Source organism: Scomber japonicus, chromosome 1, assembly GCF_027409825.1.
Source record: "Scomber japonicus isolate fScoJap1 chromosome 1, fScoJap1.pri, whole genome shotgun sequence".
NCBI classification, from domain to species: Eukaryota; Metazoa; Chordata; class Actinopteri; order Scombriformes; family Scombridae; genus Scomber; species Scomber japonicus.
In genome coordinates, this window is record NC_070578.1 from 24,904,737 (window position 1) to 24,927,505 (window position 22,769).

A 22,769-nucleotide genomic window follows, 5' to 3' on the forward strand; every position below is an offset into this window, starting at 1 on the left:
AGACAGCTTTGGAAGTGAAACATGGGTGAAAACAGAACTTTGCATCTCTCTAGTAGCCTGACCCCCTACCACCTTTTGTTTCTTTTTAATTCTGCAAACCAGAGTGCTAATTCAATATGCTGTTATGTTAGATCAGCTGTTGCATCATCATTTGTACTCCCTGACCTCTCTTCTCCCCCTTTTTCAGGTGTTAGAGAAGGACTTCCATTGCCACAGACTGGAGCTGCAGGTAAATGATCTCAAACAACACATCAACCAGATGGTCGAGCTCACTGCGCTGCAGGATCAGCAGAATAAGCGCATGCAAAAGTACGTCAACAATACTTGGAATGAATCCCCAGTGAATTAAGTAAATTATTACTGTTATATCACACACTTTTTTTTTCTCGAAACATTATTCTTCCACTGCATTTCAGAATGGTGAACATCTTGTTGCCAGCTTTTAGTCGGCACTATTCTGCGATGCGTGGGGCTGGGCTGATCACAGCAGCAGACGAGTCAGAGATCCAAGAACTAGAGCATGTTGTGTTGCGAGAAAGAGGCGTGGTTTGGGCAGACCAGGAAGGGGCGGAGCAGAATCTGAAGGGTGAAGAGGAAACGCAGGAGGCAAACGAGGCGGGAAGCATTGGGCTCTGGAGCGAGCTGGCACCTGTCCTGTCTTTCTCACATCTGCACTATCACCAGAGTAGCCCCTGCAGTAAGTCATCACACACTTCCACCGTATCCTAACGTTTTTTTCTGGTTTAACCACAATATTGGTGTATGATGATTAGTTATTCGTTTATTTTATAAAATGACATAAAATAGTTAAAAAAAACAGTCTAAAACTTCATGATATAGAACAGGAAATACTGCACATTTGAGAAGTTAGAACAAACTAATATTTTCATTTTTATTTCGCAATAAATCAATTATTTAAATTCTCAGTCAAGTGACTGATTTATTGATTTAATTGACTTGTTTCAGCACTTAAAATGGTGGCAAATGGATAATTGAATGAATGAATGAAGACATTTCTATGAAAAACAAATGTCCCTTTTAATGTTAAAAAGCTACTGAGATTTCACCGTCCAGCTCCTAAATAAATGAGTTTATGAAAATGAAACGATAGCTCACTCACATACATCCACCATCTTTGTGTTGGTGTCAAGAAATATAGGGTAGGCGCCACTTTATGGTGAGGAAAGTCGCTCCCAATTATTACATATAAATGATTTGTCCCTCTCAATTAACTCTATCAAGGGCATGTGACAATTTCACCCCTCCCCCTCCCAGAATATGTGAAAGGATGTGAGGCTTCACAGTGAATGAATCTATGTCAAACTAGTAAGGGAGAAAATGTCACGTGGCCATTCGTCTCTCTGACATTAAGGATCGTTGATAGGTTGATAATGTTTTCAAAATAATGTACCAAGTTGTTTGGTTTTTTTAAAATATGTTTACTTGAAGTTGAGTTCAGCCATCAGGCGTCATACGCTGCAGCTCGGCAAACATCACTGATCAGACAGTCATACAACAGATGTTATTTTCAGATTGTTTTGACGTTACTGGGCAACCCAGTAAGGTACATGAGGCCTCAGTAAATTAATTTTGGCGTGTGTGTGTTTAGTGAGAGGGTGATAGCCCAAAGTTATCTTCATACAATAGATGGTTTATTCTCTCTGGAACAAGTCCATTGATTTGACTTCTTGGTGTTTTTTTGTTTGTTTTTTAAATACATTTTATAAAGAGCGATTAGATGCACATTTTTAATGCCTTCAACTTTAACCCTTCTTTTTTTCTCTTCTTCTTTTTTTTTAAATATGTTTTTGGACATTTTTTGCCTTTGTTCGAAAGATGGTGGCATAGAGGCTGACAGGAAACAGCCAAGAGGGGGGTGGGGGGGGACATGCAACTGAGTTCAGTCAGGGACGTTGCAATTATGCAGCATGCACAGTAACCACTCGGCTACAAGCTAAATGCTCCAAACCCATCTTTTTTATTAGATGATCACCTCTGTTTTTAACACTTTCCACTAGGTGTTTTGCCCAAAGTCCAAATGAAAAGTTCACCTTTTAAAGAAGACATTTGAAAGTGGAAAAAGTGTGTGAATGTGTGTGTGTGTAGTTTTGCTTTCAATTAGGTTTGTTTTTTCATTATTTTTTAATGTGGCAGGCCTAACATTTTATGATTATACAGATGTGACACTTGGATGTGAGATCAGTTTGATAATAATTATTGTACGTTAGTTGGGTATTGTAGGTGTCTCAGTGAGGCCCAGTGTATTTGGCTTTCGTCCAGGTCCAGTGTGTATTGTGGGACCCGTGAGATAACACAGTTCATTTTTAACTGTCATCCCTGCATGACCTAGCAGCGCCAGGCCCTCATGACATATAAGCCATGACAGACAGTGGAGCATGAACCAAAGCTGGCCAACAATACTCAATTACTATGATGGTGTCTGTCATTTGTCAGACACTAAACTCCGCACCTGTCTCGCTGTTCCACCCCTTGTTTGTTTTTACTGTGGTTGTAGGGAATTTCTATTTAATTTCATCTCAGTAATACATCACATTTTATGGCCCCTGAATGCAAATATTAGCACCCTCAGGGCCATAGTTTCAAGTTTAAAGGATATATGATGTTTGTTTAAAACATAAAATGCTACACAGCAACCACAACACAGTTTGCTGGCTGAATGTAAGTACATGTGTGAAATGAATAATTTTTTAATACATTACTGTTATTTCAGTGTATAGTCCTGACAGACTCAGATATATTTAGTGAAAGCAACAAAAAGCACTTATCAAACATTTAAGGCCAATCTAACATTTTTCTAAGAGGTTACAGTAGATTTTTATGCTGTCCGATTTATATTTGTGGTGATGTTGATGGTTTTCTCTTTATGATTTTTTTTTTCTTACTTAGGTGCAGAGGCGCGCACAAAAAGAAAAATACTATGCCATGCTGCCCCGTCACCAAAAGGTACATTTTTCTCTCACTGTCTTTGCAAACCTGCTCTATTTATTAATCTCAACCCCTGCATACCTGTTCAAATCCAGCCATCAGTCATTCACTCATTTGCTCTCTCCGTGTCACCTTTCAGTCAATCAATCACACTTACACCTAACACACATTGAGAGATGATGCTACCCTTTATTGAGGCAGAACACAAAGATTGTAGAATTATGTTTTTAATGTGTTGCTGATGTTGCCTTTTTTTAAATTGGAGAACATGTTTTTAGCTGGACCTGTTCAGAGTATTAAAATAAACAATCAAAATCAGACATGTAATATAATTTGATTTATAGTTCTGCTGCAGACATTCTGTCCTGGCCCAAAGTTGAATTGTGAAATGATGTGAACACTCACAACCGGTTTTATAGAGGGGAAAGTGTACATGCACAACCTTTGGGGATTAGTAACAAAAACTTTTGTGAAATATTGCAGTTTAAATTGGCTGTAATGATATTTATTGCAGGTGGTCTACATTTCAATGAAACATATTGTGGGAAATTTAACTTTGAAAGGAAATACTCCTGCCAGATGACCAGAGTTCCCTGAATGGGAATGAAATATGAAAGCACCAGGGGCTTTGTCACTACTGCTATTAAATTTCCCTCCAACTTATTATAACAAGGGAACTCTGATACAGTTTTCAAAGTTTTTCTGGTAAAGCCCTCTTTCTCTAAGGTCTGTCTGCCTGACACCTCTTCATGCCTTAAGGGGCATTCACACCAAACGCGATGAACACAAATTACTTGCGCGGGAGAATCTCAACGCTGATAGGCTGTCGCGGTATCACACGAATTCACAGCAAAAGTTCGACATTTTCAACTTGCGCAGCCCATCGCGTCTTTGCATTGACTTCATATGTAATCTCGACGCGCAATTGGGCAAAATCGCGTTTGGTGTGAACGCCCCTTTATGAGCCAGTCAATCCAGTTATACTTTATTGTTGCTTTTTTCTGTCCTTTAGTCAGTTATTGTTATTCTTGTTATACTTTCACAGTTAATCTCTTCTCTTCTCTTCTCTCCATAAGTGTGTACACCTGCACAGGTTCTTATTTTACTAATATAGTTACTTTTGATTAACAAACAGTAACAAATTTTTAAATGGCCGTTGTCTTGTTTGCAGTTTGTGTCAAATGCGACACACTCACTGTAAACTGAGTCGGGGTTTAGTGTGTGAAAAACACAAATAAATTGTTTATTTTCACTGTCTATTAGTAGACTAGTGCTTTATAATGACTTTCACAAAATACACTAGTATGAAAATGATATAGTGGTCTGTACCTTTCCTTAATCAGCTCCAGATGTGTAAAATAAGTATCACAATTTATTTTCAGTAATACAGGGCAAAACTAAATGTGCTGTAAGATTTATGTTAACATTATGTCAAATAATATCTACTTAAACTGCAAAATGTATATGTAGATAGTCACAGCCTGTCTTGCAGCAGCACCTTGATAATTAAGAAATAATTAACTCCAAGCATGCATGCCATTTTAATACAAAATACAAGGCTACGCACGCCTTTAATGGAGACTTAAAAGAGCGTAATAGAAAATTTCTGCATATAATCAGTGTGATTTATTCAGCCTTTAAATAAGTGTTTTTGCATCCGTCTTGTTTCCATTATTGGGAGCATGTAGCCACTGTTTCATCTCTCTAATAAAATCATAACTCCGTGCATCCTCAATTATGCATTCACTGACTCACACTTGCATCCTTCAAAACCACCCTGTCCATCTTAATTTCACTCCAGAGCAACCACCCATACATGCATGTGGTACACGCACACTTATATACGCACACAGTAGGTGTAGCCTTGCAAATGACGTGCAGCCTTATCAGCTCTGCTAAATGACTACTCTATTACTGACAAATTCCAAATGATGGAGTTATGATGGAATACCACAAATGTTTTAATGACTGTGGGTTTAATTTAGCATTCAAACAAACTGCTGTGATCTTATTCTGACGCTGCTCGTCAGTCCCTTACTGCTTCCTCAGCTCTTAATGGTAGTCACTGCAGCATGTTATGAGAAATAGCTCCACCCTGCAGCTTGCTAAGCCAATCAAATGGGATCGGTTTTCGAGAGGGTTGGGGTTTTTGAAAGAGCATTAACTCTTTGTGGACTGGTTATTAATAACAAATCGCAGACAGGTTATTACTTTGAAGGAACATTTAAGTGTTCCACAGTTCAATGATGATAACAACATGCCCACACATGTATTCATTGATATCTGCATGATTTTTCATTCAGTTATCGCTCACTGCCCCCTCAATGCTGTTCTTTTTTTCCCCCATTCTGTCATCTAGCCTCCCCTTCTTTCTATTTTTTCCTCCGTGTATTTTTTGCTTTGCCTTTTGCTTCAAATGTCTGTTAGTCTGCCTTTTTCCCCCCATTCTACCTTTTCTTTCCCTCCTACCCTCCAATGTTTTTCTCTGTCTGTCTAGCATCTAACCCTCCCAATCCCTCTTGAGCTTCATTCATGAAAATGCAGATCCACAGCAGGGCAGGAAAAAACGTCAACAGACGTAAACTCCCCTGCTCCACCAACCAGAAAAGGCGCACTATAAAAAACAGGCAGCAGCAACCAGGCGACCCTAATTCAGTGCAGCCTCCACCAGAAATAGCAACTCATGCATGTATTAATCCCCTACAAGCCAAAAATATGTGATTGAAGGAACTGCCATTTATTGCTAGGAACAACTCCTCTGCCACAGAAAAGGGCTATTTATCACTGTCTCCTCACTCGGTGTGCTGTCTGAAGTCTGACTCACATTTGCTAAATATTGCATTTTGATATTTAGGGTAATGTATAAGTCAGTCATTCACCTTTGCATTGAGTGTTCTCACTTTCTTTATGTGCTGGCATTTTGCCTTTTTAGCCCCTCCATCCCCCCACCACACCTCTGCAGGAAATGCCATGAGTGTAATGGTCTTCTGTAATGTGATGCAGACACAGTGATTCAACCCCAGTCTGCCTTATCTGGACAAGTTTATCACTTTCAAATATAGCAGGACAATGAGGCAAAAAAAACACATGATAAATTTAGCTGTGTTGATCAGTATCAATACAGAAATTTATTAGGATACATCTTAATAATGCTGCTTTAGTATTTTGGCTAAACATAATGTATCTTTCTTAAAACAGAACTCTACAATGAATATGTGACTGTGTAATCATGGCTTTGTATAAAAGGTGCCTTAAAAAGTAGAACAGAGATGTGCAATAATTACTGCAAATGAATACAAGCTAACCCATTCCCTGCACTGTTTGGAGGCAGTGGAATTTGAACATTTACTATCCGCTAGCTTTAGCATTTAGCCAGTGCTCAACCACTAGGTAGCTACTATGAATAAGGCTGGAAAATAACATCCAGAGTCTGTTAATGCTATGATTTATTGACAGATTGATCATAATGTTGGTCTTTTGATCATCAAAAATATGCAATTCTTGCTAAAAAAAAAAAAAAAAAAAACACTGTCTAGTAATAATTTTATAGTTTGGCTAACTTTAACCCTTCATTATTTTATTGAGCACAGAGAGGTTACATTGGCAGGACATTATACTATTGTTTAAAGGGGATCATTCTTCACATTGGCGCACTCTACACCTCAAACCCTGGGCAGGGCTTCAAAACCAGTGTATTAAAGGTCCAGTATGTAAGATTTGGTGGCATCTAGCTGTACAGGCTTGGTTTAAATGGAATATAATATTCATAAGTATGTTAGTCATAAGTATGTTTTAATTGGTGTATTATCCCCTGAAAATGACAATCATTATTGTATCATTCATTATCTTAGAATGAGCCCTTTATATCTACGTAGGGAGCGGGCTCTCTTCTATAGAGGCCACTATGTTGCACTGCCATGTTTTTTACAGTAGTCCAGAGTCTACAAACAAAACACTGGCTGTAGAGAGGGCCTTCTCCGAGTTTCACGTCCACCATAAGTGCTCCTACAAGCCAGTGGCCATTTGTTGTATTGCAGTGGAAAATATCCCCTATCATCCATGGATTTCTTCATATAATACATCCATGTTCAAAACGTACCATTAAACTAATGAGTGAAAGCTGTTACAGTGTTTTTTCCTGCTGACCTCCAGTTCATGGATTTATTGCAAAATAATCAAAATAATGCAGTAAAAAAACACAGATTGCTTTTTTTTCTTCTGTTTGATCTGCTCCAATTTGCCATGCGCATTGATTGTTAATGCTATTTGAGATTTATTCAAAACAGCTCAACAAAAAGGGAGAATCAGTGCAAAGGATCCTATTTTAGCTTTTTTTAAATTCAGAGTTAACACAATTACAATGGCCAGAAGTAAAGTCATGAGAGATATGTGTTGTGTTAAACCATGGTTAAGGCTGTTGGCTATCTCAGAACTGCCAGCGAATATAAGTGCATTAGCAGTGATTGATTTGACATGATTTTATACTATATGTCCCCTGGCGCTCAGTGGGATGATACGTTTTCAGGTTATGAGAGCAACAAACTATCCTATGATATATTAACCAATGGATTTTTATATTTCTCAATTTTGAACAAGCACTATGTACCTAAATTTAATTATTCCTTTGAAAAACTGAGTTCACAGTCATGCGTTTGAGGCCATGTTTTACTCTGGGAATTAAAAAAAAAGTTCCAAGGCTTTTAGAAGGTAAAATCCTCTCGTTTCGTTCTGGTCTATTTATAAAATGCTGTGCTTTTTAGGGGAATAACACATCACTGCTCCATTTTGAAATTGTAAAGTTTATGTTGATATGTGCAAGGACATAATATTTAATTGCCATGTGCCATGCAGAATATTTGTTAATGCTGCTGATCACACTTTTGTGTAACTTAAGACAACAATCCATCTCTGCTGACGTTTTTTAAATTGTTTAGGCTACAGCTGCCACTTCAGCACTTATTACTGATAACAGATTGAGTCTTATGTGCTTTCACTTTCAAGGCTGTTAGATGTTACCAATGCACTGATAAGATCATCCCAAAGATGGCATGTTACAGATGCTGGCAACCGCAAAGAGGGCTTGAAATCATGCAACATTATTGCCTGTTAATTCATTCTTTGGACAACAGGGCTTGAAATTAGCACTCGCCATTTGCAACCCAAATTCCTCAATTGGCGAGACAGTTTTTTAGCTGTCTCGCCACTTGGCTAGTTAGAAAAATTGAGATTCCCAACTGTTGTGCCATTTCTAAATCAAATTGAGATTCCCAATACTGTGCGCACCGTTACACGTTTTTATTTTTTCTTCTTGACATCACCTCAGGGGCTCCGTAGTAGTATACTTTCTCAAGTCTTTCTGTTCCGAGCATCATATCAACTTGCGGGAATACAACCTAGGAGACTAACAACAAGAGAGAAGTAGCTAGTTTATTATTATTATTTATGTGGAGATTCATTGCGAGGGCTCAACCACCAGACAAAAAGAACAAGGTTAACGTTCAGAGCGTGGCGAGGGAGGATGAAGAGGAGGGAATTTCCCCTCACGGAAACCAGGCAACAGCTCCTAGCCACTTGGCTAGTAGAAACAAACAATGGGAAAGATAATGTTAACTTTATTTGCACATATTTTAATCAATCAATGTCGCCATTGTTATCGTACCACATCCTATGCCATGTGAGCAACAGACCAGTGCACAACACACATGACATTCCAACCAATAAATACAGGTGCTTTTCAAATGTATTATGACAAAAATAGACTTAACATTTTCTGGGCATTCCCCTTTGACTTGGAAGTACAATTCCCATTTTCCCATCTGTAATATTCAAATATTGTGTTTTAGATAATGATCCTTTACTTTTGTATGACACTAATTGTGTCTAATCTACTGTGTCTAATGAGCTCAGTACCGTGTCCTTTGGTTTAAACTCCCTTTGTGACTGCTCTGTGTTATTTGTTCAAAGGTCATTCGTTGGTGCGTATAACTGCCACTGCGTTGATTGATTTCTATTAACTGTTGATCACTGATTGGGTCCATAGGTAAAGGAAATCAGACAGATGTGAAACAGGGAGCCGTTCTCAAAATGCCCACCAGGAGAAATCTGTCTGCATCGATGCCACCACAAAGCCCCAAGACCCTCTCCCAGACCCAAGCCTTTGAGGAGGGCATGTACCCACTCCAGTGCACACCAGAACCTGGTCCAAAAACTGTTCAGACCATGGCTCCGAGCTTCTCCACCACCATGGATCCAAATATGACCTTTGAAGTTCTGGACGATGATGAAACTGCAACTAATTCAACCGTCATAATAAGCCATGGTGGTCCCTGTCAAGCATCAAGGTCCATGGACTTCTCAGTTCCCAGCCAATCTCTCAGTGCTCCCAAAACCAGTGTGGGGAACCAGAATCCTACCAAAAGGTGAGAAAATATGCAGTTCTTGACTCTACTTTTAACTTTAGCATTTTAGATTTCTTTGCATTCATGTGTACGATTCTCTGTGATTTTAGTGTATTTACTGGGCATTTTAGAGCAATGTTGTTAAATGTTGCTCCTCCGATCTTTGTCATCACCAACAAGACTAGGAATGCTGAGTTCAGTAGGACTGCAGATAAAGCCTGTGGGAAACATTGTGAAAAAAATGTGACTCACTGTTCATGGACTCAACATTCTTTTATACGTAGTTTTCAGAAGATATTTGTCTCCTCTGAAGGTCAGTAAATGTAGGGAATCATTCTCAGAGTGGTCTATAATGAAGATTACAGTAATGTTAACTACTGCTAATATAGCACACATTGATTTTCTCTTTTTCATGTTTGTTATCCTGTTCTCTGAGAGATCTGTTCTCTAAGGCTGCAGACTGCAAGCCAAAATCCGATTTTTAGCCAGTCTAGATTGGGACCAGGTGGTTCTTATGACGTCTGAACAGTCATAAATCACATGAAATAAGGTTTTTGCAAACCAGATCGAAACCACCTTTGGGAGGTAGTTTCAAATCGCATTTCCAAACACTAGGTTTTGACTGTCCGTGACGTAAGTCACTCTATGCGACACCAGACCCGCGCTTACTCGAGTTGTTGTTGCTAGCTGATAGCAATGGAGGACGTCGAAAACATCAGTCCTTGGACAGAGGACGAAACGAAATTCTTAATTCATCTTTGGGGAGATGGCTCTGTTCTCACATCCGGTTTGTTGTTGCTGTCGCAAGTATATGACGTCACACAATGCACGCTAGATGACACCTCCGCTCCAATGACATTGCCACAGCAACCTGTCAGATTGGTCATTAATGTGGCCCAGTCTGAACAGAGCAAAATCCGATTTGGACACTTGCTAAAAACAGTGTGGACAGTCAGGCCTAAAATCGGATTTGAGAAGGAATCAGATTTGCCTGCAGTCTGAACGCAGCCAAAATTAAGATGGGACATGTGCATGCCCCAAAATGCAGCATACATGTCTACAATAATCACACCAAAATCACTTCATATGTCACTAATCAAGCTTTTCAATTTTGCATTTGACAGAGAGACATGTACTTAACTACATAAATTGATCCACCATTCCTTATTTTTGTCAGAAATGGCAAAAACACTTAACTAAAGCTCAAGTTGGATTTAGACATTTAGAGGCCAGGATAGGATTTATTCTGTAAAACCATAAAATATGAAAATGATAAGTAGTTTACCTCTATCCAGTACACAGGAATCTCACAGAATTGTATTCAGTAAAATGTGTGTTTCTATGATATTTTTTTTAAATCCTATTTCAGAAAACAAGAACAAACTTGGTTCAGGAGGTTCTAACATAGGCGTCTCTCTAATCATTTCTATATAATGTTTAGAAGGTGGTCCTTAAACTCATTCCTGTGACTGCCGACTAAAAGTCTGTAGAGTTCTGTAAAAGACACAGGCCGGGTGGTAACTGACCCATTCAACAGGGGTAAATCCCTGAACACTTATTGAAGACAAAACAGAGACTAGAGTGCAAATATTATAAGTAAAATCGGCATCAGGTTTCCATTATGAAACATCGGGTCAAGAGACTCAAGTCATCTGAGCTGAGCAGTGGTGGCGTACCAGTGTCTTCAACTAGGAGCAGCAAACGAAACAAAAAAACATTTTGAGCTATAGCAGCAGTGAGGGTTTACATTAGTGAATGATGCTTCCAGCAGACAAACCCTGACGTAAGTATTTGTATATTATTCACTTTGCTGGATGAATTTGTTCCAACTGAAAATCTTTAAAAAAAAATTAAAACAATCACATTCCCTCAATCACCAAATGACAGGACAAACTGCTTCAGATATCATCTGTGTTACACACAAACTAACTATCATAAAGCATTGATTTCCCTCAAATATTAAAGATCAGGGCTAAGGTGTCAGAGATGTTGATTCTCCCCAATGTGGAGTCTCTTAGTCCAAACAGCAGAAATGTTATGCTCACGTGATCCTCTCCCTGCAGGCAACAGATCCCGTCTTTACAAGAAATGAGACGAGCCCACCCGACCTACATGGATATGACGTCTGCTGCACAAGGAAAGCGTAAATTCAACAAGTAAGCGCTTCATTTTCTCTTATAAGCATGTATATTCAAAAAAAGCCACAATGACGTGCCAATATGTATCAAAATCAGTCAATCACAGTAATGATCAATGAAACTGTCAATGTGGTAATGTGACCAATCCTGGTAAATCCACCATCAAACTAACAATCCGCCAAAGTGACAGCGCTCCTTGATATTAAAGGGAATGGGAGATGACACTCTGATTGGTTTACCGCGTGTTACACCCAAAACACGCCTATGATTAATGAGGGGACTTAAGTCCAAGCGCCTGGCGCAGTGACCATTTTTCCACTGTTAAAATAGCAAAAGTGGATTTGGATACGCCCCAAAGGCACTTGCACCACACGCTATAGATTGTTAACATAGGGCCCATAGTGTTAATTCCACAATAGGAGATATGTCATGTTGTTACCTTTGTTACAGTTTTGGTGTAAAAAGCCTGCATGTATTGGTATCAGGTGATATCGGAATCGGAAATTAAGAGTTGGACAATATTGGAATATCGGATATCGGCAGAAAAGTCGATATCGAGCATCCCTACTTAACAGGGACTCAGTTGTACTTAAAAGAACACTTGGTTATGTGTTGGCTTTTTCTATTTTCCCTTTCATTCACTGTAGCAGCATCAAAGAAGAGTTAACACAAGGCCTCTCTGCACCGAAGCGTATTAAGAAGGACCCCTCTGTGGCCCGGAGACCTCTCAGGGTGCATCGTTTTGATGGTGAGTATCAACATTAAAGACATTTTTTTAAAACACACAGTTCAAAAAGACATTTACTAAAGAAACAATACACAGTCATAGAAATGTACACAGCAGAATGTCATAGCCAAGAGTACATGATTACACTGGATATTTAGGAAATAAATACACATTTTTGGCTTTAGCTTTTTCACATTATATAGGTGGAGTGTTTGTATCCAAAGTGTTTTCACATCAGGAGGCAGGTGTAACTTTTAATACGATTTCTTGTTTTTTTGTCTGCCATCAGGTTCAGAGGAGAACAAGCCTAAGAGAGTTGTGAGGAGCATTTCTGAAGGAAATCTGAGCCTCCTTCAACCTCAGAAATCCAAGTCCATTTTCTATAAAACTTCCCAACAGTTAAAGCGAGTCGCCAAGAGGATGTGAAGCAACGACCTCTTAAAATCAGCCTTTATGGACATTTTCACTTTCCAAACTTTTCGGCCTATATTCATTGTTTTTTAAACATTTTCTCTCAGGACCTGAAAGAAAAAATGATTATTGTGTATATTCCTCAAACACAAATGTACTTTGCATCATTTTGCCCTGAATGGATCTACTTGACTGTATATAATAACTGTATAGTTATATAGTTCTTGGTCATTTTTATTTGATTTATGATAGTTTGAAGACCAATATTCACCCTACTACATTCTACAAGCCTACTCATAGAGTTTAATATTAAATCACTCATGTACACCCTAACTGCAAGAAATAAAAAGTCCTGTGGATGGTCTGAGTTTTATCTACTGTTTTTCCAGGGCAGCTAATATCAGAGGTAGACTGTGCTTGACTTTAAAAAAAGACAAAATGGAAACTGCTCTACACTGAGCTGTTTTTATTTGTATGTAATTTGTGGTTGTACAGTTAATAAAATTGGGTTATAGGTTTTTCATAATAAAAATGCTTCTAACACAATCTGTGGCTGTTTTTCAATAAATGAATCTCTTTCTAAAATGTAATATCTGCTTTTTGTGTTATTGATGTTACGTCTAAATGTGGTTTTCAATGACGTCTGGATTACAAGATGTTCCAGTGATAAATAAGTGATGTAGGACAGGCTCGGGGAAGGTGAAAAATACAATGGCAAGAAAAATTGAACTGACTGGAGTGACTCACAGCATAACTCACAAAGAAAACTTTCTGATTGTTTTCATATTGCAAAAGCAACTATTTCATATGTCTTTAGGGGGAAACAAGTGAACCCAGGGTACAGTGACTGACAGGATGCTGTTTGTCACACCCAGTGCTTTGTGGGTGCCACGTGAACGGCACCATTCAACAAAACACAGACTCTGCATCCAATCTCGAAAGGAGCTTTATCTCAAACGCTGCTTTCAGTCAGATGTATCGTGGTTGAAATAGCTAAAAATAATGAAGTTAGTGTAAAGTAATGGATAAACAGTGTAATTAGTTAGGCAAAACTGACACTTACTTTAGACAAAAGTAATGGGTAAAGGTAAATGATTGTGGTAGATAGCAAACAAAGTTAGCATACAGTACTGAACAATGGAAATAGCTTAGTGATAGCTAGTTTTGATTGACTTTTTAGCTAAAATGAAATGAATAAAATTAGCCTCAAGTAATTGATAAATGGTGAAAATAGTTTTGTCAAAAGTCATGACTAAATAGTTTTTTAAAAAAATCTTTAGCTGAAAGTAATGACTAAAGTTATCCTAAAATAGGCTAATTGATATCAGTGGAAATAGTTTGCTAAAAGTGATGATAATAATAATATCTAAAAAATAATTGATAAATGTTCTAATAGCTAAATGTAATTAATAGATGGTGACAGAAATTTAGAGGCAATAGATAAATTAAAAATCGATTACTTTTATTTTAGAGTTGTGAATATGGTTAAGTTAACGGGTAAAAGTAATTGTGTAATAGCTAAAAGCAATAGATACAGAATTGGAATAGATAGCTACATTGATAAATTATTGGAATAGATAGCTAAAAGTCACTGATAAATGGTCAAACATCCAACTCCTGCCATTCCAAGTTATAGTGGTACAAATGCAAACTTGAACAAAACAGCCTACAAATTGACAAGTTATAAAAATGAAATATAACAATATCCACTTTTATGTCATAAATAAGTGGAGTTAAATGACATCCAGTTTATCACCATCTAAAAGAGCGTGACGATAGTGATGATAAAGGAGTCCTTCATCTGATAGCACTGTGGGTGTTCGTCACACAGAAAAGCTTGGGAACCACTGCTTTATACCACTTTTGAATCGCATTTCAAAGATATTTTAGGCTTTCCTATGTTGCATTTTTAGCCTGATCAAATGTGAAGAATCACTTGGAAGCAGTTTATTATTAGACTTCTCTACTAAAAACGAATGTCAAAAAATACCTCCTGGATCTATGATGAGGGTGGGACCTCATTGCTCTGTCTGGAGAGAACTAGACTTGTCACTTTGAATTCAGTCTTGCAACTTTCAGTAGCACAGCATTCAGTATGATCTTTATTTTTAGCTCAGGAGCTCAATGCATATATCAGCACTGTACTGCGCAAGCACTGACACCCTCTCATGCTCTCATTCACAAGAATCTCTTCATTGTGTGTGTGTGTGTGTGTGTGTGAAGGAGAGAGAGTGAGAGAGAGTGTGCGCACACAGGGAGGCAGGTCTTGGCTAAAGTTTATTAACTTTCTCTTAACCAATGGGGCGCCTTGTGCGTTTTTCCTGCTGACCAATGGGACAGACTGAGAGGTTGGAGGTGGGTGTTGCTTAGCAACTGCAGGTAGAATCTCAGATCATGTCGGACCCATTGTTTTATCTCGCCTCCCTGAGAGACATTACATGTTATGTGTTGTGATTTGTTAGTAAAAAACACCTCTGTGCAAATGCGTCACAAAGTTGTTAACTCTATTTTTGTATTGTTAAACAAGGATCACAGTGACTTTAATTGTATTTTGCCCTCAAGACAGAGCACTTTTAATTGATTGCCATTATGTTACTATATGTAGCTGCCTTATTTTCATCACAAAGTCACTGGAGCCCATACAAGTGAATTTAGATTTTATTTTTTGCCCTTGATTAAGACGATAATAACCTTTACTGTTACATGCAAAGTCAGAGATGAGTGGTTATCATGAACATACACAACATACTTGTCTGCTTAAAGCAAATATGTTCATATATATATGAAACAGCAGAGCATTTCCTTTTGAATTGTTTACAACATTTAACCTGCCACACCCCCAGATGCCATCACACAAATGCATACACACAAAGATACACTAATGCAGTTCATTAATGGTAATACTAATTCTGATTCGATAAAACCACGAGTGTTGATCTGGATGAGACTGACAATATGTTGGCTGCATCCAACGGCTGAAAAAGAATCTTTTTTCCTGCATGACCAACAAGAGAGACAGCGACTACCACATACAAATATAAGCATACAATCCCTCCTACAATGTTCCCGACTCCCACAAGGCAGCAACGTCACAGCTGCGAACTTTTCATCCCCCTGTCTAATTAGATGACCTGATATCTTAAAGCAATATGTCACAGTGGAGTAACTCTAGCTGGCTGTCCTTTTACCACTAATAGTGTCATTTGTTGGCTTTTGTTTTACCTCTATTCGTCCAGAAAAATAAATGTATATGTCCCCTGAAAATAGATAAGTATCATTGACCATTGATGTTTAATTTGATGTAAAAATGTAATCTTGTGCCTGACTCATGTTGATGTGAACATACTGGAAAAATTAAGTTGAATATTTCAGATTCAAATAATGATTTTAATACTGGTAAAGAGCGGCCTTGGTTTGTTTTGTTTTCTCTTCATTGTACATTTGTGGACATTCAGTTAAACGACACAAAACAGAAAGATTAAAAGAGGAATTCTGTGGCCGTTTAATGTACTGTAGTGGGAAAAATTTCAATTGATTTCACTTTTTCTATTTTAATATGGCATCATAAGTGAGGCACAAAACAATCGCTTTTGCTCATTCCCCTGTCTCGTGATGCTTAATGCAAATATTTAAATGGGGTTTATGGAAATTCCTGGGGTGCACACTGGATTTGGCATGTAAAGCAGGTCCATGAAGATTGTTTTTTACACCATGTCCCTCTCTGCCCAGTACAACCAACTGTGCAAAGCAAAGAAATAGACATAAAACCATAAAAATCTGCGTTGTCTGGCTGAGCACATTTGGCGGTCAAACATTCAAGATAAGGTAAGCCTTGTCAGCTCACACCTTTACACATATTTAAACCTACAAAAATCATGTGCGTGACATTAGGATTTTTATTTGTTGGGTCATGGATTGAGCTGTGCTACATTTGTAGGTAGTTGGTTTTTTTTAAACAAGAATCAGCTTTTGTATAAACACTTATAGAATTGGATGATTTTTTTTCTGTTTAAATAAAGAAAAAGGAGAGATAAATACTACAAAGTGGTTTGGCTGACTTTGTAGAGATAAGGCCCCGTCCGTCTGTGGTAACTACAAACATCCACCTTCAAGGACATCATACGTCCACTGTGCCACATACAGAAAACAAGACGGCACAAAATGATTCTTAGTTTGAGTGGAATGTTATAAGGCATTTGATTCATTATTATGTTTTGCATGATATCAAGCTAAACAGATATATTTAGTCACATTTGTGTATTTGTCATCCTCATTTTTTGCCTAGCCGATTATTTTAAGATACCTTTCAGGTTACAATCTTCCTCTACATTTTACTCAGCAAACACATATTTGAGAGGAAACAATGTGGTTGCAAACACCTGAGTCCCTTTATCAATACTCTCTCGACTGTTGACAGGACCTTGTGCAGTGGTTATAGCGGGGGATGGGTGAGATTTACAGTTTCCTTTACCAGGTAATGTCTCCTGTTGTGAAACAATGTGACAGAAAATCAGTACAGCTGTGATGGCTCAGCAGTGTTCAGTGCCCCTCTACATTCTCCTCCAGGAGCTTATCCAAAGCCCACCTCAAATGTACTGTATGTAGCCTGTGGATGACTCATCCTCAGGAGAATGGGCTGTATGGTGCAGGTAGCCTTGCAAATAAACATTTCACAATTTGCAGAGTCTACTGAGGTACTTTGCTGACTTAAAAGTCTGAACCCACAGACTGCAAATACCAACTGACAAACCGATGCGGTTTTATTCTGTCTGTGTGTAAAATGTCCTCCTGTGTAAATGTGTCCCCTCTGCGTTACACATGTAATGACTATATTACTAAAACATATAACAATGAGGCATCAGTTAAGGCTCCAAAATTTTAGTCATTTTGTTTATTGAGAAACAGCAAATTTGTCATCATTGCTGCAATTGCCATGGAGACAGGGTTAAATCCCAAACCTACTGGTATGATACAGTGCATGAGTGTATGCTCATTACCCTTTACTGCAACTTCCAAGAAACACTGAGTAGATGGGTGACTCCACCTCTTTAAGATGGTTAGAGGATATGCGTACATTCAAATGATCTTGTTTCCCAGTAGCTTTTCAAACCCATTCACTTTAAATGCCCTGCAAGTCCTTTCTTGTTCCCTACTCAGTTTGAGATATCCTGTTATACTGTTATTTGCACTTGAGCCGTTTCTACTCAAAAAGTTTGTGACTTAAGGGGGAAATTCTCAACTCCATGATGATTTGGCTTACATTAGAGATATGTCTAAGCTTTATCAAGACTTTATTAATCCCTGTGGCAAAATGAGTCTTTTGCCTTTCCCCCAGCTCTACACATCTAGGGGCAGTGCGCAGACACAGTCCAGGGCTCAGATGACCCTATTTTGTTTAAAGCCAGTGGTCGCCCAGCATGCATGTCTTCAGGGGGAAATGATACGAGTAGACCAGAGTTTTCTAATATTTTTGCTTTGTGACCCATTCAAGTGAAGCTAGGTCCCTTAATCACAGTTTTTAGTCTACATATTATAACCATGGAAAACCAAAATGTGATTAAACGTTCAGTAATTTAAAGGAAAAGCAAAGATTAAAAGAAACAGCAAAACTATTTTGTCTGCTTTTACTACACTGTTAAAAGATTAGGTTGTTAATTTTCTATATATTTCTTACTGTGAAACAATGTCATGTGCAGAGACAAACCATCGATGAACTCTTCCTACATACAAGCATTGTGTGTTTATCCAAAGCCTGACATATCTTACTCCTCTGTGCTGTACACCTCTGTTGTTGTCCAAAAATGATTAAAACATTTAAATGAACCACACTGTTGCACTGGGCAACATGTTCCCGAAATCAGTGATTACTACGGTGGCCGAGACCCGCCATAGCTGCAAATAAAAGTAACGCTGCAAACAAAAACAAACGCTGCTGCAAATAAAAAGAAACGCTGCTGCATATAAAAGAAACGCTGCAAATAAAAAGACACACCGCAGCAAACAAAAAAAACGCTGCAAATAAAAACAAACGCCGCTGCAAATAAAAGAAACACCGCAGCAAACAAAAAAAAACACCGCAGCATATAATAAAAAAAACGATGCAAATAAAAAAAAGACAACGGAAGTGGATTACCGGGCACTGTTTTTGCCAAAACACCGGAAGAAGAAACAACAACAACAGGACTACGAATTGGAAAACGAACTAGAAAGTAAGTGAAAATGGTAGTGTTTGAGGGTGACTTGTCTGTTTCAGCCAACATGGGGATGAGGATCGGAACTGCAGACACTTAAAACACGCTGTTCCGCCTATGGGACGGGTCGTAGGTTGGGAGGTAGCCACAAGTCCTTCTGAATGTTTTAAACACCAACCCTTAAACATATTTATTCATGCCGTACATTGTTAGAAAGCATAGGTTGCCCTGATTCATTCAAGACCACTCACGAATTATATTGGTTGCTCACAGCCGTAATAGTATTCAGCCACTCAGCTAAAGTAAAAACAGCTATAATCTCTACATACCTTCAAAGTCTTCCCTTTATCCACAACGATCATCTTATGACTCAGGACTTTCTGTGCAGCTCGCCAAGTATCCATTCTTGTGAAATATGAAATCCGTTTCCATAACATCGAAATACTTTCCTCAATATGTCCATGTATTTAGTCCAACACGTAACGTAATACCACAAATAACAAACCATATACGGTCCCTTTTACGTCTTTTCCTGACCTGCACGTACAAGCAACAACAACAACGACAGTAATAAGCTGCCGGAACTATGTAGCCGTCAGTTGTTTCCACTCTCGTTAGTGGTCTCCCCGTGTTAGCCGAAGCTAACAATACACCGGCATTCTCCAGTTCAACTTCAAACCTGGGGCTACATCGCCTGACCAAATAACACATTAAAAAGTACATGTAGCGACATTAAACACTACCATTTTCACTTACTTTCTAGTTCGGTTTCCAATTCGTAGTCCTGTTGTTGTTGTTTCTTCTTCCGGTGTTTCGGCAAAAACAGTCCCCGGTAATCCACTTCCGTTGTGTCTTTTTTTATTTGCATCGTTTTTTTTATTATATGCTGTGGTGTTTTTTGTTTTTTTTTGTTTGCTGCGGTGTTTCTTTTATTTGCAGCGGCGTTTGTTTTTATTTGCAGCGTTTTTTTTGTTTGCTGCGGTGTGTCTTTTTATTTGCAGCGTTTCTTTTATATGCGGCAGCGTTACTTTTTATTTGCAGAAGCGTTTGTTTTTGTTTGCAGCATTACTTTTATTTGCAGCTATGGCGGGTCTCGGCCACCATAGATTACCATAGCTTGTTTAGAAATGCAGAACCTTTTGACTTTGTACTACATTATACATTTCCCAGAGAAGTTCAGTACAAGGTCAAGAGGTTGTGTGAGGTAGCACAGCAAGCCAGTGAAGCTCTGTAAATGGAAGTGTGTAATGTCCAGAGGCGGTATACTATCTTATCACTATTTTTATTCTTTGGAGGCGTTTCTAAACAAGCTATGGCAATCAGTGTGTTCAAGGATGAAAGAACATGTCACCCAGTGCAATGGCTCACTGATGTGTCAGTCCATTATTGGTGTGGCTCTGCACATCAGATTTTTTGACAATAAGAAAAATACAGATAATCGATTACTCTTTAAGGAAAAGCAGACCACTCTAATCCTCAAGTTGGGAACCGCTGTTGTAAAGAATGCAAACATCACACAAGAACTGCAGGTTTTATTTTAAACTGAGGACTTTGTTACGAGGGCGACGGTGACCATGCTGCCCAGTTGTAAAAAGGTGACTTTGCGTAGCTCTGTGATGACAATTGTGGGGTTGCTTGCTTATGTTGCCACTGTAAATGAAGCAAAATGAAATGTCCTTTCTTTAATCCCAATGGAAAATTGCATGTGATACAGCAGAAACTTCCCATTTCTTATTGAAGTCTTAATAAATAATACCTAAAGATGTTTTGTTAAAACTTTGATCATTGCTTAGTTAGTTATAAATATTAAATGTTGTTTCAGATTTGGAACCAGATTTACAGAGGCTGTAGTTCGTGTGTAATTTGTGCAGTCTGTTCTGTTTCAAATCCAGTTAGAGCCCCTACACACCCATGTTACACCCACACAGGTGTTTTCACTTACTTTTCCTGATTAGACCTTCTCTCAGGACTGTGTGGGTTTGTACAGGCTTGATTCACATCTGCATCACTTTACTGTTAATGTTCACATTACATGCTGAAGAGACCCAAATTAGATTTTTTTTTTGCCTCTATGTGAAATTTCCTCATGTGACTCAGCCCAGAGTCAGATACATGTCACTTACAAACATGAAAGTGAAATATCTACACCAAAAGATCAGATATTACATCTTAGATTTTTTTGGTTAGATCTGAGCCAGAAGTGACCATATTAGGATAAGAGGGTGGAGTTAACCTTAACGCTAGCTGCAACCTTGGTTAACACAGTTCCTTTTCAGTCCATGGTTAACTGTGATAATGCTAATGCTAATTTTCGCTAGCAAAACACATGTACTTACTGGAAGAAACTGAACATCCGACTCCTTAGAGGGTTTTTTAGTACAACCAAATGCTAGACAAGACTTTTTTAGGCAACCAAAATTTTACAATTAACTTTCATGAACTGAAAACACATTGAAATAGTGACAGCTATATCTGTACTCTGAGAATCTGGGGTTATGCTGTGGTTACATTACCTAACCAATGTTGTCACCTTGGTGGCAATTTGCCTGTGACGTAACCCACCTGTTACTCAAAGCAGCCATACCCTTAATTATGCATAACTTTAAGCCTAAATAAAAAAATAAACAGGTACAGTACAGTACAGTCATTAACGGGGAAATTTCTTCAATTTCCACTCAGATTGAAAGTTGGTGGAGCTATGCATGAGGTCATCAGACTCCATGTACCAATAATAATTTTAAAGTTGTCATTTGTTTCACTCTATAAAGTAAAGCTGAAGGGGTCAAGACTCCAACAACACTTTAGTAGTATAATGAAAAACTTTACTATAAGACCAACATGTTTTGGCGCGTGGCCTTCATCAGGCTCAGCTTACAACACTCAACAAAGGAGAGAGATGTCAATCAAATAGTCCTGAAAGGAAGTCTAATCAGACAAAAGAAGTGAAAATAATTAACACATCATGATGACCTCCTCAATAATTTCACAATACGATAAGTTAATGTTATGTTTCTGTTGTTGTTTTTTTTCTTAGAAATCATGCTTGTTTTGGGTCAATTTGGCATTTGGACGGCTTTAAATACTCCAATACCCATGAGCCTCAGTGACCGTTGCTATGGAGAAGAAGTCAGTCACAGCTGCCAATCAGAGCTGAAGCAAATTCAAAACACTTTTCTGCTGCAGTTGGACACACCACTCAGCATAGTGTGAAATTCATCCAATAATGACACAAAATCAGAAAGTCAATTGATTTAAACAGCTGAAACTTTTATCTGGTCTCTACAAAGGGTCATCTTTTAGGCTTCTGTGTACAAAGCCTTGCACCTTTGAATGAATACAGTTGCTCATCTTTTGTACTGATGAGTCAGTCAGGAGAGCTTCACACCCATTTGAGCTTTGATGTCTTTTGTCTATGCAGAACATGTATGGGGCCTTTAACATATGAAATAACACCTCCCACTACACCACTCTATTCTTCAGCCAGATTCAGCCTGACTTTAACTAAGAACACCTGTGTGAGTGTGCAGAGTCTTTAATAATGATTTTTGACAGCAAGGGGGTCTCCCTTGATAATTGTCCGCCTGTCTTGGTCTCCACTCTGCACAATGTACTGGATCACTCGTGTAAACTGTGAAACATGGAGCAAGCTCGCTCCTTTTCCAGTTAAAGCAAAACTGAAGATGGTAGATTTTCTTGGTTTGCAGTCAGTCACAATACATGATTGTGTAGATGGTGTATTCATGTCTTCTTGTGGTGGCATTAAGTGTGTGACCTGCTTTGTGACCTGTGATATGTTGTCAAGTTTAAAGAAGTTTTCCTCATTCATGTTTTTTTAGTTTTCTTAGTTAACGTGCATTGCGCTCTCTTGACAAACTGATGTTAGTTCAGGATTTAAATTATATTGTTGTATTACACTTTACATTGTCACAGAAGTTCTGTAAATAATTTCCTCTGTGGC

General features: G+C 38.4%; 1 protein-coding gene across 1 annotated transcript in view; it reads left to right on the top strand.

Moving 5' to 3' along the window:
• Positions 1-12,751, top strand: part of kif18a (kinesin family member 18A) — a 28,176-nt gene extending 15,425 nt beyond the window's left edge. Inside the window, exons 11-17 of the mRNA XM_053318576.1 lie at positions 188-309; positions 417-697; positions 2,908-2,964; positions 8,987-9,365; positions 11,408-11,500; positions 12,130-12,230; positions 12,499-12,751. Coding sequence (XP_053174551.1) covers positions 188-309; positions 417-697; positions 2,908-2,964; positions 8,987-9,365; positions 11,408-11,500; positions 12,130-12,230; positions 12,499-12,635 — 1,170 coding nt within the window. The 3' untranslated portion in view covers positions 12,636-12,751. The remainder of the gene's footprint in view (positions 1-187; positions 310-416; positions 698-2,907; positions 2,965-8,986; positions 9,366-11,407; positions 11,501-12,129; positions 12,231-12,498) is intronic.
• Positions 12,752-22,769: the final 10,018 nt, after the last annotated feature.